General features: G+C 35.4%; 1 protein-coding gene across 1 annotated transcript in view; it reads left to right on the top strand.

The window, feature by feature from the left end:
• ZNF804B (zinc finger protein 804B) overlaps positions 1-25,353 on the top strand; it is a 449,440-nt gene extending 424,087 nt beyond the window's left edge. The window contains exons 3-4 of the mRNA XM_004676665.1: positions 16,431-16,561; positions 21,735-25,353. Coding sequence (XP_004676722.1) covers positions 16,431-16,561; positions 21,735-25,353 — 3,750 coding nt within the window. The remainder of the gene's footprint in view (positions 1-16,430; positions 16,562-21,734) is intronic.
• Positions 25,354-26,773: the final 1,420 nt, after the last annotated feature.

The raw sequence follows: 26,773 nt of genomic DNA on the forward strand, positions 1-26,773 counted from the left end.
TTCACTGCAGTCTCAGCAAAACTGGTTAATTCTGTTTTATGAGTTATTCTCACAGGAGTGAGGCCGTATCTCAGTGTGGTTTTAATTTGTATTTACCTTATAATAAGTGATGTTGAACATTTTTTCATATGCCTGTTGGCCATCTGCATTTCCTTTTTGGAAAAGTGTCTTTTTAGCTCTTTTTTTTTTTTTTTTTTTTTTGCTAGTTGTATTAGGATGTGCCATTCTCACTGGGGTAAGGTGGTATCTCAGTGTGGTTTTAATTTGTATCTCCCTTGTTACAAGTGATGTTGCACAGTTTTTCATATGCTTATTGTCCATCTGAATTCCCTCTTTGGAGAAATGTCTTTTTAGCTCTTCTGCCCATTTTTTGATGGAGTTGTTAACTTTTTTTTTTTGGATTTCATCAGTTCTTTGTATATCTTTGTGATCAATCCTTGATCACTAGTTTTGTGTGAGAAAGTTTCTCCCAATCAATGGGATGTCTGTTTTTTGTAATGTCTCTTTTGCTGTATAGATCTTTAACTTGATGTAGTCCCATCTATTTATCCTTGCCTTCACTATAGTTGCATTGGGTGCTGTATCTTCAAAGATGTTACTGAAGGGTATGTTATGTAGTGTTTTTCCCATCTTTGCTTCCAGGTATTTTATGGTTTCCGTTCTTATGTCTAGGTCTTTAATCCACTTCAAGTTGACTTTTGTGTATGGTGTGAGGGAGTGATCTAGTTTCATTTTTTTGCATGTAGCTTCCCAGTTCTCCCAGCACCATGTGCTGAACAAACTTTCTTTATTCCATTGTATCTTCTTTGCTCCTTTGTCAAAAATTAGGTGACCATAAACCTGTGGGTTTATATCTGGATTTTCTATTCAAATCCACTAGTCTGTGTGTCTGTTCTTGTTCCAGTACCAGGCAGTTTTGATTATTATGGCTTTGTAGTATACCTTTAAGTTTGGAATTGTGATGCCTCTGTTCTCTTTCTTTTTAGTCATGAGTGTTTGGGTTATTTGAGTTTTTTTGTGGTTCCATATGAATCTCATCAATATATGCTCTATTTCTTTGAAGACTGTCATTGAGACTTTTATTGGGATGGGATTAAACCTGTATATTGCTTTTAGTAGGATGGCCATTTTGATGATATTAATTCTCCAGATCAAGGAGAGGATGAGTAGGGTTTTCCATTTTATGGTGTCTTCTTGTATTTCTTTTAAGAGTGTTTTGAAATTTTCTTTGTATAGGTCTGTTATCTCTTTTGTTAGGTTGATTCCCAGGTATTTGATTCTTTTTGTTTTAATTGAAAAGGCGATTTTTTTTTTCCTGCTTCTTCTGATTGGTTGTTTGTGTGTAGGAAGGTCTCTGACTTCTGTGTGTTGATTTTATATCCTGCTACCTTAGTAAACTGGTTGATTGTTTTGATTAGTTTCTCTGTGGAGTTTTTAGGGTTTTCCATGTAAATTAACATATTAACTGCAAATAAGGACAGGTTTGATTCTTTCCCTATTCAAATCAAAGCAAAATTTTTTAAGATTTATTTATTTTTACGTACTGAACTGGGATACAGGCCAGTGGTGCAGGGGTGGTGAAAGGATTCATAAGAGACAGAGTGGGGAGCAGAACAGGTAGATCGACTAAGTACAATGCTGAGGGGAGCAGTGGGTGGGTCAGGAGAGGTCTGCCCCACCATGTGGACCACCTCAGGGACAGGCAGGGATTGAACTCATGCTGAAGTGGCTTTAGCTTCTTAGTGCTGTGCTTTAACCCGCTACACCACCAGGGAGGGCCAAATCCAAATATTTTTTGAAAAACTTTCTAAATTAAGACTTTTAGGAGGATATGAAGAAAATTATTTTAAAATGTCCTCATATCCCATTTTAAAACCCCATGACTTGGTGCTGGTAGAGGGGACATCAGTATCTGAAAAAAGCAATCACTTGATTGAACACTACTACTGCAATCATCCCTTTTAGCAATACTTGGCAACTTTCATAGTGTAGACACTGCTGGCTACCTATTCATGGCCAGTCTCTCCATTCTCCTGCTGACAATACCCAAATTTATTTGAGGGGTGGTCATTGGCTTAACTGAAACTTTGAAATTCCCACACTCCTTAAATTATAATGATGTGTGATGTCAGTTTAACAAATAATTATGTCCCTGAAGTCTACTTTGGTGCAGCTTGCAAAATGCTGTTGTTTTTATGATTAAAGTAATGTATTGAGTAATTTTTGCCCTTAGCTCTTCTTTCTTCCTATCACAGATGCAGTTTTCATACCTGATATTTCTGAGATCTATAAAACCACGTCTTGGAGAAAACTAATAACTGAAAGAAGAGTGGGCTATAGGCTTCCTTGAGAAGCTATATGTGCTGTGGTATGCTTTGATAATGTTGGTTAATAATTATTTAAATTAATAATTATTTAAATGAATAATTCTACTCAGGCGTCTTTACATTTGTTAGTTATATTATTCTTTTATTGTTGTAAATTTGCCTTACAACACTATAAGATTTAGAGATATAACTTAAAACCTCTTCAGATACACATCATTCTACCACAGTCATAATGTGACACCACAGTCCATTGGGTTCTCTTCCCAGTTTGCTTCCTTTACACCACCCTCCTGCTCTGGTAGCCTCAATACTACAGTCAGACTTCTAGGGCTTGTTTTGGTTTATTTTGTCTATTTCATTGGTTTGTGTCTTTAGTTATACACATAGGTGAAATATTCAATATATGTGTCTTTTTATTTATTTAGGTTGGTATATTCTCCACTTCTATTCAGTTGTAGCAAATGGCAAAAATTTCATCTTTTTTATAGCTGAATAGTATTCCATCATGTGTATATGTATGTATGTTGTGTGTGTGTGTGTGTGTGTGTACCTATATAAATACATATATAATATCTTTTTTATCCAGTCATCTGTTTTTGGATACTTAGGTCATTTCCATATCTTGGCTATTGTTAAGTATTGCTAAAATGAATATGGGAATGTATATATCTATTTGACTTAGTAGTTTTGTAATCTTCAAGTAGAAAAGCAGATAACCTGGAGAGGCATTGCTAGGTCATATGGTAGATCTACTTTTAATAGTTTGAAAAAACTCTATGTTTTCCTTCGGGACTAGACAGATTGTAGCCGAAATTCTTATGTATTAGGTCACCTCAGTAAAACTAGTAGTTTTATCTATAAAGTTATCCCTTAATTTGGGGTCTTGTGTTTACAAGGATTTAAGTCTCACACTATCAAGCTATTGCCAGACACTGCAACATGAGTTCGTACTTGCCAGGGAGGTGACCCAAATGGCATAGCACCTCTCCTGTCTCACTCGCTGTGTCCCTCAGTAGTGTATTTTACCAGATTTGCCATTTCTGCTCCCTATTCTTTGTCTGGTGAATCCTCTCACCACCCCTTCCCCCCCACACACACACACCCAAATACACACACCTCTAGCTTGTACCTGGCTCTTGTATGCATACATAATAAAACATCTTAAAAAAATAATAATATGGTCCAAATTTAATTTTATATAAGCTTCATTTTTTCAATTTCTCACTTCTGTTCTAATCTCCATTTTAATACTTCCTTCTCAAAGACAGTTCTATTCAAAATGATACTAAGGAAGAAAATTGAGGATATCACCAAAATGCATTCACTGAAGCAAGGCAGCCTTGGTGGCTGATATGTTCAGATTAAATACTTCTGCCTGGAATATTCTCAGCAGGTATCACTGACCCTAAACTAGGGTATGAAAGAGGGGGAGGATGAAGTAGAAATTGAAAGAGCTTTTAAAAATCAATATAATGTTAGGTTTACAAGATGCTGAAATACAAGAATTGTTCTTAAAGAAACAGCTGGATAGTTGGGTTGGAGTGCTTTAGGTCAAATCCTCTTTCTGAATTGAACAAGGAGGAGGTGACCATGAGTACTCACCCAGCTGAGAAAGTAGATTGGCATCATTTCAGCAACCACTCAATTTTCTGGGAGGGCAAAGATTTGCTCTAACATTTTCTGTATATTGCCTTTATAGGTCCTTAGTAGCTAGTGCAAAAACATTTATTTTCTAAAATTTTCCCACAATGAGTTTTTAACACTCTTGATCTTTAAAAATCAAATATCCCTTAAGACCTTGGTTCTATCCAATGTGACAAGGAACACTACAAATAGAAATAAATTTCACAGACAACGTTCTTAACATTTCTCGTTTGGCATAGATTTTAACTACATTTTGATAGATGGAAATATTCCTAAAAGACAGGTATTTGTAAAGTTTACATGGACATATTTTGGCATGATAACAGATAAAGATAAGGTATGTTTGCATTACTAGATTATAAAGAATGTATAAAACATTCTGACCTCTCCACTCATCTAATCAGTGATAATTTTAACCCTGTTGAATAAGGAAAAGTGTCTAAAATCACTACTAATTGAATATTTGCTAAAACTACAGACTGTAATTAATTAATATTAATTATCACATTCCAGAAATGCCATATCTCTCCAAATATTAATATGCTTTCTGCAGAACATCGTGGAATTATTATTCTAATATGGCAGATGTATTCCTATCATACTGTGAATAAAGAAAAAAGTGAACATTAAAGTCCTTTAACTTCTACTACTAAAGTAGTAGTAAAGTTTTGTTTTATCACAAAAACACTTTCTTTGTAATGCTGTCAATTATTTCACCATAACAGTCATTGGAGGCATTTCTATGGAGATGGTATTGGCTATACTCTTGCCTGACACAAGAAAGCTTACAATCAGTACAGACTTTAGCTTGGCTATGTCATGATGCAGCAAATAAATACAACTTGCAATTATTGTAAAAACAAATAAACATGTATGACTTACATCAAAGTTGACTTCTTGTATTGTGATAATAACATCTCTTATATGGAAAAATCTGGGTAAGTTCAGAGAGGTAATGAGAACCTTTGTGCTGTCCCTTCACATATGACTTCTCAGGGGCTGCAAGGCCTTGGATGCTGCTGATGTGATGACTTGCCGGTGGTGAGTCATGTGAAACATGTGAATACAGACCTCCCTCTAAGGCAAGGAGGTGCCTCAAGTTGTTTTGAGTTATAAATTTCTTTTACATCAACTGTATTTTCAAGCTGCATAAACTAGAAATATCTCCAAAGTAGCATTTATTTATTTATTTAAAGATTTATTTATTTATGCATCCAGCACTGGGGTACAGGTTTAAAGGTGCAGGGAAAGTGAGAGGATTCACCAGGCAGATTGACCAAGTACACTGCTGAGGAGAGCAGCGGGCTGGTCAGGGGAGATCTGCCGCGCTATGTGTGTCACCTCTGGGGCCAGGGATGGAACTCATTTTGAAGTGGCTACAGCTAACTTGCAGTGCTGTGCTGTAACCCAATCCACTGTGCCACCAGGGAGGGCCCAAACTAACATTTAAAAAGTGGTATCTTCACGCCTGTCTTTATTTCTCCTGAACATTGGCTTTCCTCAGAATGTCCAGAAATGAGTCCAACAAGGAATCTCCAAGTCTTGATTGTTAGAGCACAATGGCTTTCCATCAGAGATTAAATTTATGGCCCAGCAATTTATATTCCTGCATGTGTAGGCAGACTCCTCCAGGACCTGTTATAAAATATTTAACTTGGTTCTTGTAGTTCTTTTCAGTTGAAGAAGATAGAGTCTTACTTCTTCTCATCCTTTCCTCACTTGCATGTGACACTGGTCCTTAGAGCAAGGACCCCTATCAGAGGGAGTATGTTCGGCTGCATTTATTCCAGAACACTACATAGAATTCATCCTGGTCAGAAGTCCAAGCTATAGCTGCCTTTTTTTTTTTTTCTAAAAGATTTATTTTTTATTTATTTATTTATGCATATAAGAACAGGGGTGTAGGCCAGAGATGTGGGGGTTAGAGGATTTAGCAGAGACAGAGTGGGGAGCAGAAAGGAGGATTAACTGAACTAACACTGCTGACAGGAGAGATCTGCTGTGCCATGAGTGTCAGCTCCCTACCAGGGTTTTTTTTTTTTTAATATAGCTGTTATAAAGTTTCAAGTTACACAAGAAGCTGGCAGTAGCTTTATAATTCTGAAATTTAACCCCTGCACCATAGAGAAACCCCAAACTATAGCTTCTAAGTTGGGAGTTGCTTTAAAATTAGTGCATTTCACTGTCTTTGTATACCATCCAGATCGCATAAAAGACAATAGTCTGCAATAAAACACACAAAAAAAGAAAGTCTCATTTCAATGTGGAGAGTTCTGAAAAATAATAAAAACTATTTATGTAATTTATTTCTTAAATCTCAGTCATATTGTTACTTATATTTCTCTATCTCCTATTTTAGCTTGTCATCAAAGATCTCTAAATATCTTTGAAATTGTTTTGATAAAAATATGTCCAAACAATGAACACTATTTCAAATTTGGATCGACTTTTTATTTTATAAAATGAAATCTTATAAATGGCTAGAATTTTATGTAAAACTGTTCTGATTTTTCCTTACTCTTTTGAGGATTATACATGTTGTTTTCAAGCCACGATTCTATCTTGTTATTTCTCTTGGTGTGGATCAAGTCATTTAACCTTCTAAATGTTTGTTTCTTCATCTCTAAAATAAAGTTAATAATTTTGACCTTTTGCATTGGGGTTTTGGTCTGCTGTGAAGAAAAACATTAATGCCTGCAAAGTACTCTGGGATCTATGGATGAAAGTATAGAGATGGAAGGAGCTATTTAATAGAGTAAAAGTTGATGCCCTTGAGTAACTGATTTCATGTGTTCATTCAATGCCCATGAAGTTGAAGGGAGAGTGGTCACTGAATGAGCAGATGTTCACAAGTACATTCTGACGGTTGTGCAATAATACTGGAGGCATTGCTATTCCAAACACATAGACACTCACTGACCTGATCAATTTGCCTGCTCATTTATTTATTCACAGCTGAATTCCACTTGCAATGCATGTGCCAAGCATTCTTGTTGGCAAGTAGGGAAATAAGGATTGCTTAGTTTGTGCTTTTAAAATGAACCTGAGAAGAAAATTAAATTCCAAATATTTCATAAATGTATTTTAGCAAACTTTATCTCTGTAAGCCTCATTTCACTTATAGCTGAGATAGAATAACAATGCATTGTGAAAGCTGGAGAAGACGTATGAAGACTATTAAAGAAAAAAACTTGACTCCTGCATCAGTCCTTTAAAACATTGCTTGTGGCCTATGACAAGTGGCCTCTTTTCTTACAAAGAGGTCTATCTGCTGTGTTGTTTCAGTTTTTAAATTCCTTAAATGAAAAGAAGGTTACTAGATGTCTCTAATTTCCTCTAGGAAATGCTAGATGTCCAGTCTTTTACTCTTTCCCGATAAAGAGCCATCTTGGTTAAAGTTGTCTTGAAGGGCAAACTTCAAATAAGATTTATCAACTATAAGAACCTACTGTGAATATCTCTATGCAAAACAAATTGTGTGACTTAGAGGAAATGGACTTTTTGTTTTTGACTCATGCAACTTTCTAAGCCTAAAGCAGAATAAAACAGACAGGGTAAACAATCCAATCACAAGCACAGGAATTTTAAAAGTAACAATAAGTCTCCTTAGAAGAAAAACTCAGGACCAGATAGTTTCTCCAGTGAAACCCACTAAACGTCTAAAGAGATCTTAATGCCTATTCTGCTCAAATTCTTCAAAAAACTGAAAAGAGTAGAAAACCCCATAACACATTCTATGAGACCATCATTATCCTGATATCCAAACCAAACAAGGAAAGCCTTCCCCCAGCCAAAAAAAGTTATAGACCTATGTCCCTGATGAACAAAATCCTAGGAAACTGAATACAGCAATACAGTAAGAGAGTAATTCTTAATTCCAAGTTCGTTTCATCCCAGTGATACAGAACTAGTTCAAAGCAAATCTATGTCATTCACCAGCAAAAGAAAGCTAAAGATCACATGATCATTTTAATAGAGATGGAAAAAAGCATTTGATAAGATTCACTATCCATTTTCTATAAATAGGAATAAATTTAACTTACCTAAACATAATAGAAGTCATACATGACAAAGATCACAGACAACATTATACTCAATACTGAAAACATTTCTGCTAAAATCAGAAACAAAACAAGTATGCCCATTTTTACCACAATCATTCAACATAGTTTTGGAAGTCCTAGCTGCAGCAATTAGGCAAGAAAAAGACATTCAAGCGATCCAAAATGGAAAAGAGGATGTAAGACTATCACTGCTCACAGATGACGTGATTAGATATCTAGAGAATCCAAAAGATTCTAACAAGAAAACTACTAAAAGATAATAAATGTGAATAAAAGGAAAGTATATGAAATCAGTACTCAATCTGTTGCATTTCTATACACAAACAATGAATTAGAAGAGATAATTTTAAAAACTAACCCATTGATAGTAATGTCAGAAGACTCAAATACCAGAGAGTCTCCAGCTAGCATTTCTAAATCTATGTTGAACAGTACTGGTGAATATGGACATACTTGTTTTGTTTCTGATCTTAGTGAAATATTTTCAGGTTTCCAACATTGAGTGTAATGTTGGCTGTGGGGGGTAACCAGAAGAGGTTGTTGCTGGTGAAAATAACTTTGAAGTTTGTGAATCTATTTTCATGTTTTCGGTCCAGGAAATGTGCTGTGGTGATTGCAGTGTCCTGATTAGTCAGCATTTCCCTGTGTTCTATCATAGGTCCAGTGATAGTGTCTTGTTCTTTTTTCTTGTTATTGACCTTTCTTTGTTGTCTCCTGGGGGTGCCATGTCTCCCAGGATGCCAGCCCTTATCCTTTCTGTTATGTCTCCAGGGCTCCAATCCCTATCTGCCTGTCAAAGTATAGTCCCTCATAACTATACTACAGTATGATATTTGTGAAAGTGCATTAAACATTAAAACAGAAACAATGGGAAATAAAAGAAAGCTCAGAAATAAATACACAAATATATGGAGTTTGTCTTAGACAAAAGAACAGAGGCCATACAATGGAGAAAAGAAAGTTTCTTTAAAAAAAATGGTTTTGGTAGGGCCCTGCCTAGTGGCGCAGCGGGTTAAAGCACAGTACTAAGAACTTTAGCCACTTCCTCATGAGTTCGATCCCCGCCTGCTCGTGAGGAGATCCATGTGGCATAGCAGACCTCTCCAGGCCCGCCCGCTGCTCCCCTCAGCGGTGTACTTCATTGATCTGCCTCTTCCTCTTCCCACTCTGTCCCTGGTGAATCCTCTCACCCTCTGCCTCTCTGGCCTGTACAGCAGTTCTGTATGAATAAATAAATAAATATTTCTTAAAAATGGTTTTCGGAAACACAGATAACCACAAGAAAAAAAATGATCCATTCTTAAATCCACTCACAAAAATTAATTAAAAATGGAATATTTGGATATATGTCCTGGAACCATAAAATACTAAAAGAAAACATAAGGGATGCACAACTAGACCTCAACCACAAAGACATATTTGGGATGCAACCTTGGTAGCAAGGGAAACAAAAACAAAAATAAATAAGTGAAACTACTACAACAAAATAAATTTAAAAACTTTGGTGCTTCAAAGGAAACCATGACAAAAAATAAGCAATCTACCAACAGAGAGAAGATATTTGCATATCACATATTTTACAAAGGACTACTTACCAAAATATATCAAGTACTTACATACATATACCAACAATTAAAAAAAGACAACCCAATCAAAGAATGGCTAGGTGATTTAAGTAGACATTTTTCTAAAGAAGATAATCAAATTGCCACAGGAACATGAAAAATTGATCAACATAACCTATTGTAATGGATACTCTAATCAAAACCACAATGACCTGTATAAAAAAGATTATAAAACAAATGTTGGTAAGGATGTGGGGAAAAAGAACTCCTGTGCTGTTGATGAGAATACAGCATGGTGAAATGTATGGTAAACAGAATTTTTACCAAATAAAAATTAAAGACAATCCATATGCTCCAACAATATATTTGGTATGTACTTGCCCAAAGAATAGGAGAACACTAATACAAAAAGATTATGTTCTCTTGTGTTAATAGCAGTATTATCCACAACTGCCAAGTCATGAAACTGACCTATATCAAATGACAGGAGACTGCATTAAGAAATCGTGGAATATATTCTCCATGGAATACTGCTCACCTATTAAAAAGGATAAAAAGTGTTTTTTTGGCTGAATAGATGAAATTTGAGGTAGTTATGCCAAGTGAAATAAGTCAAAAAGTAAAAGATAGAAGATGGTTTTACTTACTATGGAATATACGTCACACACACATATATATACTGACAAAGCACAATAAAATAATTCTTAGACATTATGAAAAGTTCCCTTTGATTACCAGAGGTAACAGATGGGCATAAGTATGGGCATGTAAATGACTGGCAAATTAAAATAAAGATTTATCAAAAAGGGGCCTCCCTGGTGACACAAGAAAGCTGTCCACAGTCACTGCAGCACAAATTTGAATCCCCAGCCAGGGAGGTGACCCACAGGGCACAGCAGATCTCTCCTTTCTCGCCCCTGCTACTGCCCTCAGCAGTGTATTTCAGTCTATCTTTGAAAAGACCCCTTACAGTTCTTGCAAAATTATCCAGAAAACCTCTCAACATTCTCCATTCTGTAAGTATATTAGTCAGGCTCCCCATAAATGAAGGTTTCCTTGCTCTTCCTACTTCCCAGAAGTCTGTAAATTCCCACCATTCATCATTTGAAATGATAATAGTTCATTCTCATTTGAGCATTTTCTTTACATCAGGTGTGTCTTCAGTGTTAACCCTTCTCAACTCAAATATAATCCCACATCTGCAAGGTAAGTTCTGATCAGTTGCCAGACTAAAAATGTGTAAACTGAAGTTAGGAAAGATTAAATACCTTTCTAAGAGCAGGTCTGACTGATTTCAGAACCTTTTAACCCCTGACTCTGTGTTGTCATAATTCAAACACCTGTGGGAAACCAGCCTCCTTGTTGTTTTTTGTTTTGTTTTGTTTTTTTGTTTTTGTTTGTTTTAAGATTTATTTATTTATTCGTACAGAACTGGGGTACAGGCCAGAGATGCGGAGGGTGAGAGGATTCACCAGAGACAGAGTAGGGTACCGAACAGGCCGATCTACTAAGTACACTGCTGAGGGGAGCAGTGGGCGGGTCAGGAGAGGTCTGCCTTGCCATGTGGATCTCCTCCTGGGCAGGTGGAGATCGAACTCATGCAGAAGTGGCTTAAGCTTTTTTGTGCAGTGCTTTAACCCGCTGCGCCACCAGAGAGGGCCCCCAGCGTCCTTGTTTTAACCCCCCCAATTGTGGAGTGCTACCCAGAACTATGCTGTCTTCCTTATCTACTTTCCCAGGGAGGTTCCGCCTTTCACTTGTTTGTTCCAACCTGTTCACCCTACTAGATAAAATAATTACTGAGTTTTTTATACTTCTTTGTAAAGGTAAATGTGTAACACTATTTTTCTGAAATGTTTGCACTGCGCTATTAAAGAAAAAGCAGTCTAAAAATAATTATTTTTTAAACTGGTTTATTTTCACTTTTAAACTAAACTCACTGACAATTATATTGCATGCCATTGCTTAAACAAATGGACTTTTATCAGAATAGAAGAAAGGCAGGAATTTGGTAAAATCCAAGGTGAAATTTGAAGCTGGCAAAATTTGACATCCAACTACTGGGAAGTCCAATTCTTAGAAAGTCATTTTATAATAGATATGGTCACTTTGGTATATGCCCTTTTCCAGGTGTATATTTTTGTGATTAGAAGTTTGTAGTTATTTGGTAAATAGGCATTAAAAACTTCTATCATAATTATGGATTAAACTTTTTCTCTTTGCAGTTTTATCCATTTTTGCTTTGTGGACCTTGAAGATCTGTTATAAACATTTAGGCTTATTTTGTAATTCTGAGTGATTTACTCCATTATCAGTATGAAATTACTGTCCACATTTCTAGTAATGTATCTGGATCTACTCTAAAATCTGCTATTTTAGAGTGATATAATCCCTTCTAATTTTTTGGGACTTATAGTAGTATATGAGTATATGATGTAGTATATCATTTTATATTCTTTTAACCCATCATCTCTATTCTAAGGCTTGTTTTTGTAGTGAGCAGAGTTAGAGCTTTCTCTTTTTACTGAACTGACTCTCTCTGCCTTTTTTTTTTCTATTTTTTTAAGATTTATTTATACAAAACTGGGGAACAAGTCAGAGGTGCAGGAGCGGTAAGAGGCTTCACCAGAGACAGAGTGGGGAGCAGAACAGACAGATCGATGAAGTACACCGCCAAGGGGAGCAGCAGGCGGGTCAGGAGGGGTCTGCTACACCATGTGGGTCACCTCCAGGCGGGGGATCGAACTCAAACTAAAGCAGCTGTGGCCAGATTGCAGTGCTGCATCCTAACAGGTTGCATCACCAGGGAGGGCCCTCTCTCTGCCTTTAATTCTAATCTTTAGTTTATTACACTTAATCTGGTTAGTGAATTTTTTAGATATTAGTTATCTTGCTATCCATTGTTTATTTTACTTTCATATAGTCATATATTTTACTTTCCTCTTTTTACTTCTTTTGGGTTGAATAATTTTAATGATTTCCTTTATCTTCTTTGCTGTCCTAGTGAAAAAGAAATTTTGTATTATTATTTTAATGGTTGTTGCTGGGTATATAGTACTTTCTATCTGGTATTATTTTCTTTTTCTGTCTAATGATATTCTTTAGCATTTTTTACCATGTGGGTATGCCACAATTAACATCTTTCAATGTTCAAGTCTAAAAATATCTTTATTTCACCTGCTTTTTAAAAAGATATATACCCTGGGTATAAAAATTGTCTAGTAATTTTTACATTATCTTTCATAAATTTAAAGATGCTATGCCACTATGTTCTCATTTGTACTGATTCTCATGACAATTCTGCCATCCTTCTACTTGTTCTGTATGGACATATTCTTTTTATCTCCATATGTTTTTAAACTTTTCCTTGTTTCCTTGGTTTTGAAAAAATTATGATGATGAGATTTGTTGTAATATTTTAAAGGAAGGAATCTATAAAGTCCAAGAAATTTGGAAAATTATCACCCAGTATATTTGCAAATTTTTTCTCCCACTTCTTCAGAGACACCAGTTGTTATTATTAGCTCATCTTGACTTTTCTACTTTTTAAGTATAGGTGATATAGTTTTAATTATCATAATACACTTTTATACAAGTTCCAGCAACTGTGTCAGTTCTGTTGGTCTTGATTATTTACCTCAGTTTTGTCTGTCTTCCTCTTCTTTGCCTTACAGTCTTTGAACAGATGTTGGATGTCGTTAATTTTTTCTTAACATTTTAATATTGAATTAAAATATAACTACTAAAATTTAAATTGAGGACTTCACTGTGGCCTAGGGATTAAGCCCCAGAGCTAGTACTACTATGGACTGAGTTCACTCCTGGCCAGGGAGCTGACCCATGTATTGTGCAGCAGACCTCTCCTGTCTCACCCACTGCTTCCCTTAGTATATTTCACTTGTTCTGCTCCCCACCTTGTCTCTGGTGAATTCTCTCACCCTCTTTACCTCTGGACTATACACTAGTTCTACACAGAAATAATTTTTAAATTTTCTAATTGGAAAGTAATTATAATAAAATAAAACATTTAACTAATAATTCAACCTAGTCATCTACAGTTATAATCCAGGAAATGTCATTCAAAATCCCGATGAAAGTATTCTTTGAGAGAAAAGAAATTCAGTGCCTCCCTTCTGATTCTTTTTGTTGAATAATTTATTCCTGTAAATATTTTTGAGCTTGATTTTGAAATACAATTGAGTTACTTGGAATCAGACTTAAATGTTTATCTCTTGCTTTTATGATGTGTTAGGCAAATTCACAATAGTTTTCAATCTATGCATTATTCTCTATTAAAGCAAGTCTTCCCTGACTTCTCTATTTAATGTCTATTTTTTGTTTTCCATTTTGTTGATGTGGATAGACACCATTCCTGGTTCCATAAGAATGTGGATCCTGTTTAGTTTTATTCTTTGGTTGGTTCTTTTCTTGTATTAGACATAATATAGCCTTTCCTCATACACATGTGCTGCTATTCAGTATTTTGAGAATCTGAGGGGATTCCTCTAGAGAACTTGGAGGGGAAAGGGTTTTCTTTGTGTAGTCTTCCAGTTTTCAATATGTGATCACTTCCTCAACACAACAAATGCCCACTCCGACCCCCCCAACTGTCTAAACTTTTCCTACACACTTGGAAAGATTTTTGTGTCCATACCTATTAAGAAATCAACTCTATCTAATTAAGTATCTGTTCATTTGTCTTTCTCCCTTGAAGAGCAAATAATTTTCACATTACTATATTTCTGTCACACAGTACAACTTAACAGTACTCACTGTTGATAAAATAAAATGAAATAAACATGTCTATAATTCAGAGATTGCCATACCACCTTGGAATCTGGAAAGCTAGTGAAAGAAACAGGTATACCTGGACATTTAGACAAAGATTCCAATAATGCAAGTGAAATATTAGATGTTTTAAGTAAATCAATCATTTCCTCTCCTGGGATATACAGGTTTGACATACTAGTGACATCAAATCTATATAATAAGTAGAATATCAAGCATTTAATGTTTAGCAATAAGTAGTAAGTAAAAGAAAGAAAAAAAAAAAAAAAACCTTTCTCCTTTACCAAAGAAGCAATCTCACTTTGACACACTCGAACTTTATTTAATGTGGTCTGTTTAAATTTATAGGACATTTTCTTTAAAATCGTTGCTTATGACATAATCCTTCTCTCCAAGAAGTAGAAATGAGTTGAACGTAAGAAGAAATGGAGATTTTGTAAGCCTTTCTTCTGATGAAAGTTGTCCTTTAATATTAAATCCTGTTCTGTTTATCAGTTGTAGAGCTGTTGGTGTGTTTTGATAAAATATGGAGCATAATTTCATTATTTGAAATTTGGCTTTATAAAAGGTCCTTAAGTATTTGTCAAAACTTGAATTCAAATTGACACAACTGTTCTCTCCACGGCTCTTTCTCTTTTTGTGATACTCATCTTCTTGGTGTTGCTGACATCACGTTGAGGAACTGCTCAGCCTCCTCTATTAGTTTTTAGTTCAGATGCAGTTATCGGGCTGGGACTTTCAGGCACATATCCTCCTTAAACAGTAAACTCATGACCATTAAAGGTGTTAGCCCTGTCTCTAAAGGTAGGAAATAGTCTACTACAGTGTTTTTACTTCACATGTTAACTGCAATATTCTTAAGTTTTATTTATTTATACATACAGAACTGGGATACAGGATAGAAGTGCAGGGGCAGTGAGTAGGGAGCAGAAAAGGCAGATCAATGAAGTACACTGCTGAGGTAGCAGTGGGCGGGTCAGGAGAGGTCTGCTGTGCCATGTGGGTCACCTCCAGGGTGGGATCAAACTCATACTGAAGTGGCTTTAAGTTCTTAGTGCTGTGCTCTAACTGTTGTGCCACAAGGGTGGGCCCAACTGTAATTTTTGCCATCCCAGGAAACAGCTTTTGTGCTTGTTATTGTACATGAAGAAAGATTTAAACAGATATAAATTTCAGGCAGTTTAAAATTACTTTATATGGTGTAACAGATTAATCTTCAAATATACTCTCAATTCTAGATGAGACCTCAAACTTCCAAGTTATTTATTTGATTGTGGCCATTTCTCAGTTTGTCCAGTTGCATTGGGTGTTCTTAGTGGCAGATCCTGATGTAGAAATCTAAATAGGTAATGAATAGTATCCAACTTGCATGTCAGCCAATTGTTTGTTTGAAAGATTAATTAAAATAGGTAGCCAGTTAATTTTAAACAAGCAATGCAAAGCCTTTATTGTGAGTTTAAATCCCTGAGCCATTTTTGTTCTCCTCAATGCAGTATAGAATTTCTGCTTTGGATAAATATCTAAATCTAAAAAAAAAAAAAAAAAGAGCTTAAGAGTAACATTTAGAGTCTTGAGCTAAATCTGTCACAATAACAGATTCTCCTCACTTAATGAAGCTTGTTTCATCCCATATATTTAGTACCATCAATTTTTAGGACTGAGAATATGTTGTGTAGGTGAGAGGCAGTGAATAGGGTGAAGTGCATCCTATAACCTCCTTTACTTTGTACAGAAAAAATATGTATTTTTCCCATTTATGTTTTTTTAAAGATGATTGTTGTGTACCCAGGATCATCCCAGCAAGGACTGGGATCTAGCTTGGCAGCACATTTCTGTAGTAACGGTGACATGTTTTGATAAATAGTTCAGTTGACTGCTAAATTTATGATGAAGGAGTGAATCAGATCAATGGCAAAGTTGCTAACTCTCGCTATCTAAAATTACCACTTCACCTAGGACAAAGTTTAACCAGGAGCCTTGCAGATAGGAAAGGATATATTAGTTACTTATTGTATCCTTTTGTTTATCTTCCTCATTCACAGAGATTGAAAGAATTAAAACAACGAGAGTTTGCTCGAAATGTTGCCTCTAAGTCCTGGAAAGATGAGAAGAAACAAGAAAAAGCTCTTAAAAGACTTCATCAGCTGGCTGAGTTAAGGCAACAGTCTGAATGGTAAGAGTTAGAAGTATCTTGGATGGTTCAAAACACTTTTCAACTTTTTGGGAAATTTCAGTGATAAACTTACTTGATTCATTGTGATAATATGAACAAATTACAAGTAATTAACAAATGTATGGAGAACAAATGTTCCTAATAGTTAAAGGTTCACGAATTAATAACTATAATATCTAATTTTTTCATTCCCAATATTACTTTAATATGCTCTTTATAAATGATAAGAATGAATCATTATACTGGTGTTTTTTCTATCCACTTGATTTAAATGGACCTTTACAGCACCTTAGTAATTAAGTTTTCTAATAATAATTTTAAAATCCTTAAATAACAGTGCTTGATTTAGAGGGAAATAAATCTTCTGTACATGCCTCAATTTAAAATAAATGGCACTGTCATTGTCTGGATGACAAACAAGATATAATTAATGCTGTTAAATTTACTACACAGTGCCATTCAAATTGGTAATTATGACAAGCATTACACTAATACATTCTTGTAACTAAAAAAATAGGAGTTTTACATCAGTTTGGAACCACTGAGTGTTCTGAAGTGAGAAAATTGTTACCTGGAATTCAATTAAATTTGTGGATTGTGATTTGTGTTCAAATGAATCATAATGCAGGACACTAATGTAGCTAATTAATGTAGTTGACAGCAGCCTGGTGAATTGTGAAATTTATAGCTCTATGCCAGAATTTAAACCTCTGTTGTTTTAATGAAAAGCAATATACAGTAAACTTGGGAGTGAATGAATTACTCAATTATAGTGCCATAAACTATTAGACCTCACCTCTCCTTTTCTTTTTTCAAAGATTTATTTACTCATATAGAACTGGGGTACAAGCCAGAATTGCAGGGGTGGTGAGAGGTCTCACCAGAGACAGAGTGGGGGGCAGAACAGGCAGATTGATGAAGTACCCTGCTGGGGGGAGCAGCAAGCAGGCCAGGAGAGGTTCGCCACGCCATGTGGATCAACTCTGGGCAAGGATCGAACTCATGCTAAAGTGTCTTCAGCTTCTTAGTGCTGTGCTTAAGCTCACTGTGCCACCAGGGAAAGTCCAAACTTCACCTCTCATTTTAAGAAAATAGCTATTGTCTAGGATCAGTTATGAATAAAAAATAATATTCAACTTGCAAATATCAACATATTTATATCACTTTTTTAATAATTTAATAAACGCATAAAATAATTACATTAGAAATAAATAGGAAATTTATTATAAAGATAAGATTTAAGAAAGACAAAGATGTCACGCAAAAGTAATAGATATTATGTTAAAAATTTTAAAAGATAAAGTTCGGAAAAACATGTATCCTGAAATGATATTGTTACAAAATGTGTGGTCTGCTGACCCACCAATGATACAAATGGGGCTCACTTTTGTATTGAGCTTTTTACCATATAAGGCCATATCTTGCATGTTTTTCAAACACATTATTGATAAGGTATTAGACATTTCTTTTATTTTTTACATTTATGCATACAAGAACTGGGGTACAGGCCAGAGGTACAGGGTCAGGGTCTGGTGTGAGAGAATTCACCAGAGACAGAGTAGGGAGCAGAACAGGCAGATTGACCAAGTACACTGCTGAGGGGAGCAGCGGGAGAAACAGGAGAAATCTGCTGCGCCATACGGGTGAGCTCCCTGGCTGGGATGAAACACTGAAGTGGCTGCAGCTCACTTGCAGTGCTGTGCTTTCATCCTGCCTTTGCACTACCAGGGAGGGCCAGTATCATACATTTCTTGCCAAAATAGGACTTAGAAGGAAGTCTAATGGTAAAGAGTAATCAGCAAAAAATATTGAAGGAAGATGTTCATTGCTAGGTGATTAACTTTGAGATGCTGCAAGTCAGATAATAAAAAATGGGGCAGGTCTTGATGTAGAGAGATGCTCCTTACATAGAACATGTAGGGCCACACAGCTACACATGATAAGCCATACTGAATCTGGCTGATCTATTGCTATGAAAGTTGTCTCATTTCTATAGTTCTGTTCTCTCATTCCATATTTTGTTTTGGAAGAAATAAACAAGGATTAGAGGAGGGATGATGTTAATGATGATGATGATGATACTAATTTTGTTTGAAAGATCTAAGTTTGCAGAGTTGCCCATTAATTGTCCTCTAAAATGAATTAAAACTCCCACTCTATTGGGATTCAATTGTAACTCTGGAAATTTTTTAATTAAACAAAAACAAACCAAATAAACACATCTGGATCGCGCCCTTCATAGAGTAGGCAGCTTCTCTAGGTCCTAGTCTGTCATGTTGTTAGGGAAGTGACAGATGTTCAGCCTTCCAGAAATAGGACTTGAATCTAGGGAAATTATTTCAATCTCTTCTACTGCTTGTCATCAACCCTCAGACAATTCTGTCTACTTTAGTAGCTCATACACTAAAGGAAAGTCAGTTAATAGAATCACTGAAATATTTTTTCCTTTGACAGCTAAATTCACAAATAATAGTAAGAAATAAAATGAAAAAAAACAATCAGTTGTATTATTCCTCCCTTGGATAACTTTCTTTGCCCGCTAGTTTCATAATGTGTGGGATGGTACAAAAATAAAAAGATTCTTTCATGAACCTGTGGAGAAAAGAGGTGAATTTACTAGTAGTAGCAATATTTGAACCCAACTAATATAAAAGATGATGGGAAACTGCTAATGGGTTTTATAAAGCGCAGTCAGCATTAGCAATTTCTTGAGTATTTCAACCCAAACTGGTTCCTCCACAAGAATGATCATTATACGGGCAAAGATTCGCTTTATGTAAACATCTAAGTGGTGTGTACCTTAATATGGACCTTTTCCCAATTTTTAAAAATTTCATAGCATGGATTCTGAAAATAGTATGTTCCTTATAATGTTGTTTTGGGATGTTTGAAATGTGTAATTTTTGTGCAGGAGAGAGAGAATAAAACTTCAGATGGTAGAGTTCCCAAGAATTAGAATTTTTGAAGAAATGTTATAATGGAGAATCTATTAATAAAAAATAAAAGATTATGTACAGACATTCTTTTTGGTGAGCTATTACAAATAAACAAATAAGTATACAGAAAGAAACTAAAAAATGTTCTGGATATGGAAGTAAACTCATAAACAAGGCTATAACTATAAAAATGAAAACTAATTTTACTATAAAATATATTGAAATAATAGAATGAAATGCTGTACAAATAGAAAATCAGGGATTTCTAAAATCATAAAAACATTAGGTTTAAGATAAGGAAAATTAAAGTTTAGAAGCAATGAGAGAAAAAATGCTTAAAGCATAAAACAAGAGATTATTAAAAGGTCTACAATGAGGATAAAATGTTAAAATTTGTGAAAAATATAATCATAAATGTAAATTTTATTTTAAAAATGAGAATAAGACCTTGCACAAGAAGAACAAAGTGGTGAAAATAATTAAAAAAGGTTCAAACATATTGAAAAGAAAGCACAAGGAAGATGCTTGATATTCAGAAAGTTAAATGGTAAGATAAAATGTAAATACTGGAATGAACATTTAAGCTAACATAAGTCAAAGCAAGAAAACACAAAAAGCAGTGTCAGGAATAATAAGCATAAATATCATTTATGGAAAAGATAGAGAAAAGTAGGGACACGTCTCCATTATAATGGAGCCAGGAAGGGGAGAATGATAACATAATGACCAAAAGAAATGAGCCTATCATACTATTATTGGTTAATTTGGGGCATTTCCAATTCAACTTTCTTCAACTCAGATACATTTTCTTCTCAAAAAACTGCATTGGTTATTGCTTCTTTCTTGTCCTAGTTTCTTCTCTTTTTGTGCATAAGTATATATGTGGGCATATATTCTTATTTAAAAACTCAGATGTATATGTATATATCAAATATAACATATACTATGTATAAATAAAAATGCAAAATCATGCAAATGTACATTTTTTTAAAAATATGTGTGAAAGAAGACTAATAAAAATTTGCCTCTGAATGATTAAATATGTAAAGGCAATGTGGAAAAATCCATGAAACTTGGTGGACAAAAGGAAGGTGACTGCTGAGTGCTATGTAAATTGGCCAAAGTCTAAGTGAAACAACAAGAATTTCTTAGACCAAGGGCTCAAAAAGCATTCCTCTTCATTGCAACTTAAGTTACAAGCAGAAAAGATATAGTTGTTTTAGTATTGTACATGCAAGCAAAAAAAAAAGTTGGATAAAAATGAAATAAGGATTTGAAGTAGAAAAGTGAAATAAAAATGCGAAGCATGTGGAAAAAGAAACAGTCAGGTCAACGCATGAAATCAGATGTCTGTGTTGTGCATTTTTATTGCCTTCTTCTTCAGAGGGAGTTCTGGCCTGGAGGCAGAGGTTTTTGGATAGAACATTTTAGGTAAACAGTGTCAACTTAATGAGCTTCATCTCTTATGTATATTGTTTCTAATTTTGATCAAGTTTTCTAATTTAATTGCTAATTAAGCCAAGTAGAATAAATAATCTTTAAAAAACTGATAAAGGTAAAACATGTATCCACAAAGGATAAAAAGAAAGAAAATATTTTGGCGAGGATCAAAAGAAAAATAATCAATATAATTGAAGAGATAGAGATGATTGTACATTGCGGTTATTTTATTATACATTTATTATAATTAGTCAAATATAATTAGTCATAAATAACCAACCACAGTTTACAAAAGGAATCAAGCATGAGAGACTTTTAAAACTGGAGAGACAAAAGTTACAAAATGATAAGAATGCCAAAAAGCAAAATAAAAATATATTTTTATACCTTTGAAGTAGATTTTAATTCCATTTAGTTTCCTATTTGATATGAAGATAGGGGTTAGAAAACTCTTTGTGAAGTAATGTTAAGTCTATTTTAGTGAACTGCGTTTTTGGAGGACATAAATTGTGTTATAAATGCAATACTTATTTTCTGTGCAGTACTGGCATGGATATTCACCTGCTGTCGCTTTTACTAATCTCAAAGAAGACGCTTAAACTATGCATGTTAGAAATAGCTGCTTTCAACATTGATACACTGAACTGTAGAACCACAGTGAATTGGCTGTATTACATACAGTAGACATAGTTCATAAATAATAATATAACATTGAAACATAGGAGATGTTCACACATAGATAAGATTTAAGGTCAAATTGGATGTCTTAATCATTTCAATATTTGTTGTATTTACAGTGTTTCTGCAAGTGGACCTGCATACAAAGTTCCCAGGGTAGCCATAGAGAAACAACTCCAGCAAGGAATTTTCCCAGTTAAAAACGGCAGAAAGATATCATGCATGAAGGGTGCTCTTCTACTTAAAGGAAAGAATCTCTGCAGAAGCATGTCCGATAAACAGCGGTCTGCTGTGCCAAATCGACACCAATTACAGACAGATAGACGTTATTTATTTGGTAATCGGGTACCACAAACATCTGCAGACCTCAGCAATGGAAATCACAGGACAGGCGTATCATTTTCTTTTTCCAAAAAGGTCCATCTAAAATTAGAATCTTCAGCATCAGTGTTCAGTGAGAATACAGAAGAAAGCCATGATTATAACAAGTCATCTGTCTATAAAACAAAACAAATCACAGAGAAATGCAAATGCCACAAGTTTGCAGATGAGGATACACACCTTACTAAAGAAAAGGATATAAACATCTCACCAAGCCATCTGGAAAGTGTTTTACACAATACCTTCTCCATAAGCTCTCATATTTTGCAAGGCAAAAATGACTCTATTGATGAAACACTGGAAGATTCAATTGGAATTCATGCTTCATTCTCTAAACCAAACATTCATCTTTCAAATGTGGATTTTACTCCTCCCGGCAAAGAAAAGGGAACTAGAAATACATTGAAGAACACTTTAGAAAACTGCATTAATCACTCATGCCAAACAAATGCTTCCTCTAACCCACCAAAAATTTGTAAGCACAGTGAAGCCAGAATATTTGAATGTCTGGATGAGTTTCCATCCCCAGAGCCAAGTGAACAAAACAGCACCGTTCATCTGAATTCCAACTCTAGAATGGAGAATGCACAAAAATCGTTCAATGAAGCAGACAGAATTAGCAAAAATGTGCAAAGACTTGTAAGAGAAACATGTCCCCAGGATATGAGGGCCAAACCATTGCCTTTTCTCCATGTACAGAGCAAGGATGGCCACTCCACTCTCCAGTGGCCTACAGAACTTCTGCTCTTTACAAAAACAGAGCCTTGTATCTCTTATGGCTGCAACCCATTATATTTTGATTTTAAGCTTTCTCGGAACACAAAGGATGGCCGTGATCCAGAGGACTTAAAAACAAAACTGATGAAGGAGCCCTTGGGAATGAAGACTACAAGAGAGAGCCAAGTCTCAGGTTTAATCAAAGACCAACAGAAATTGATCCAAGAAGAGAATCAGTCTCTCAAACCAAAGATGATGATAGCTAATCCTGATTGGGAAAATTTCCAGAGGAAATATAATTTGGGCTGTAATGATGCAGAGCCAAATATGAGGAAACAGAAATTCCATGCAAATGATCTGGAAATGAAAAATCCTGAAGTGCCTGCTTACCTTGATATCTCTCTAAAGAACTGTTTAGAAAACAGTCATAGTGATGGTGAATTTCAGGAACTTTCAAGGGCTCACTGGCAAAGCTGCCGAAGGATAGTTCTAAATGATGCAAAGGAGGACATAACACTTTCTCCTTACATACCTAGGACTAACAAGCATAAATTGATTTCCTGTGAGCCTCATTCAGATTTTGAAGATAGAAATCAGTTCACTTGGAATTCTGGTCTCTACACAGTAGGGGGTCACAGTGATGATGGGGAGGACTTCAGTGTGATTCTGAATAGTAACCACATCAGCATGACCAGCAGGGTTTCTAGATGCAGAAACCAACATTACAAGAGATGTTCTAGCCCTTTAGACACATCTTCTGGCAGCACATACAGCCTGGGAAGTACTTGTTCAAGTCATAGATCCAGTGGAAATCGCAGCAGTAATTGGCTCTACTTTTGTGAAAGAGAACACAACTCTGCTGAAAGACACAAACGGAAACGCCAGAGGCACAGCTGCCTCTACTTGTCTGATGACAGAGCAAAGAGCGAGTTCCTGCCATCGGAAACACAGAGAGAAAGGAGCCTCAAATTGTGGGAATCGTTTAACAATGAAAAATACTCGAAACATACATATGATCACTGTAAAGAAAGATGTAAATTGGAAAAAAATCAACAGTTTTCAGGGCCAAGTTCCAGGAGAAACACCCGTTACCATACTAACTCACAAATTGTCTGTGCTAGGAATGGTGAAAAACCACCAAATTGCCAAGGACCTCACCACAGTAGACTGGGCTCTCATTCAAGAAAGAGAATGTATTACTTAAATAAAAGTGAAAGAAGCCAAGACTCTTTGGACAGCACTCACATTTGTGATCTGGGAAAAGTGAAGCCCTTGAAGTATAACCCTGAAAATATCAGCTACCTTCTAGGAAACTGTCCCAGCAGCCTTTCAGAAACCACAGAGTTGTCCATTGGAGGAGAGAGGACCCCCCTGACAGCCAAAAGCCTTTTAGAAAGAGTGCAAGCCAAGAAGCATCAGGAAAAATCAACTCCTGTTGTGGTTTCTTCAAACAGCTGTAAAAATGAATCAGAGTCTCGTTCCCAAATCCAGTGCACAATTCAATTTACACCACCAGGCTGTCACCGACAACCACGGCCTCTGTCTGCAGAAACACAGAATACAAGTAAAAGGAGAAATGATAAAGCCAGTGCAATTCAAAGAACTACTGAGAGAGACAAAGTCAAAAGTTCACAGACAAATAATTTTACTGTATTGGTTGACACTGATTATGACAACCATCTTTCTAAAGGTCTAATTCATGTAGTAGCAGAGCCTACGGCATCTGAGAACCCAACAAAAGAACAATCAAAACCTTTAATGAGTGAAGTCCAACCTTTTCTTCAAAGCTGTGACCCAATACCGACTGATTTCCCTGGTGCTTTTCCACCTAATAGATATACTGTCGTTACTGATGCAACAGAGACCAAAGACCAAACAAATCTAGACTTACAGAATGTGAGCATACATAGGAACCATGTAGAGGGGAACACAGACTCTTACTATGATACCGCTATGCAGAAGCATGATGGAACAGAAGGTGAATTAGAAGTGTGTCACAAGCCCCCGTCTCCCCCTTTAATTCAACAGCCTATAATCTTTTCTCCTGATGAAATAGATAAATATAAGCTCCTGCAGCTACAAGCCCAGCAGCATATGCAGAAACAGCTTCTCTCAAAGCACCTCCGAGTTTTGCCTGCTGCAGGGCCGACTGCCTTCTCTCCAGCCTCAGCGATACAGCCAGTTCCGGTCCACCAGCATGCTTCCATCACGACCATCCACCACACCTTCCTGCAACATTTTGCTGTTTCTGCCTCCATAAATTCTCACAGCGGTCACCTCCCGTTAGCCCATCTACATCCTCTTTCACAGTCACCTTTTGCACCTTTCACATTTTCACCTCTGACCCCAACCATCATCCCTGCACACCCCACTTTCTTAGCGGGTCATCCCCTGCATTTAGTCACTGCTGCCCCCTTCCACCCATCTCACATCACACTTCAGCCTCTACCCCCAACAGCATTTATCCCCACATTGTTTGGTTCCCACTTAAACCCAGCCACAACGTCTATCATCCACTTGAATCCTTTAATGCAACCAATATTTCAAGGTCAAGATCTTTGCCATCAGTCTTGCTCCAGTCAGATGCAACAGTTAAGTGAAGTGAAAGAGGCATTAAGTGTGTCAGCACACTTGAACTAAGGTGTGAAAGCCCCTCTTATGGATTAAATTAAACAGTCACTACCTAAAAAAATTATATATTTAAAGTGGTCTCTCTGATTATGATAATTAAAATGTTGGTGTCAATTCAAAATGTGATTAATATAAAAATAAGAACTGCATTGCCAATGTTGAAAAGAAAGAGCTTTCAAATATTCTTTTAATTACAAAAATCAAACAGAAAATTTAATAAAATTTATTTTATGGAAAGGGAGAGGAAAACATGTTAAAGATCTGTTTTGGATGATTTCTCACATATTGTTATAAAGTGACAACAAAAACATTCAACAGATCATTAATATTATAAAATCAAATGGAACACAATATATTTCTAAATGTGTATTGAATGAATGAATGAATGAATGAATGAATGCATATTTTTTTTATTCATTAGTAAACAGGTCAGTGAAATGAACTAATTATTAAAAATAACTCCCATAGTTAACTGTTATCCAAGCTTTCAATCAGTATGATCTGTTTCAATAAATATAATTTATAGGAAATAAAAGATGGCAAGATATTTTCTGATTAGTTCAGGTTGAAAACTACTCTTGAATGAAAAACAACTTCACTCAGATAGTATTGTTGAGTTTCTGTGGGAAAGCTGATTCACTTTATTTTAGTATATTCATGTCAAGAAAATTTTGGAACTGTAAAAATCACCAACATCTAAAATTAAGAATGTTCAATTTTTGTTTGAGGAAACATTCATAAACTGTCATTAGTATTTAATCATGCAAAATGAAAATTTAAGTATATTCGTAACATTTTGAACATATTAGTCAATCAGATATTACAGGGACTAAATGTTATGTTTTATTTCTTCTGCTAGTTAGAAATCTTACTATTTGAACAATATATATGTATATGTATATATACATATACATATATATGGAGAGGTAAATGTTTGGAAATGTCAAAATTTTATGATATAGCAAAAAATTTATAAGGTGTTTACTGTGTTTTATTCAATTGTACCATTAATATATATAATTAAAACACAGTGGGTAATAAATAAAATCACCATATATGTAATTTTGCAAATTTCAAACCTTCATCAAAAATGTCTTCTGGCCCACAAAATTTGCGTTTTTATATGCTGAATGTTCCTTCAGTTAGATTTTTCACATTCTTAAAATCAAAAAGGAACTTGTATGATTATAACACATTCCCTATAAACCTGGATTTCAGAGAAAATTTGAGTAGAATTGGAGCTTGTCAGTCATCCACCCACCACAAGTATGATGATGCAGACTCTACCATGGGAAGATGGAGGGTTTTCGGATTCAGCCTCAGCTTCACACAGAAGAGAATGACATTTACTGACCCCTTGTGCATCAGGTAAAGTCAGACTGAACCTTGGCCATATTAGTGCACTCTAAAACTCACAAGTATATTTAGA

The sequence above is a fragment of the Condylura cristata genome, unplaced genomic scaffold (assembly GCF_000260355.1).
Source record: "Condylura cristata isolate star-nosed mole 26May11 unplaced genomic scaffold, ConCri1.0 scaffold00005, whole genome shotgun sequence".
NCBI lineage: Eukaryota > Metazoa > Chordata > Mammalia > Eulipotyphla > Talpidae > Condylura > Condylura cristata.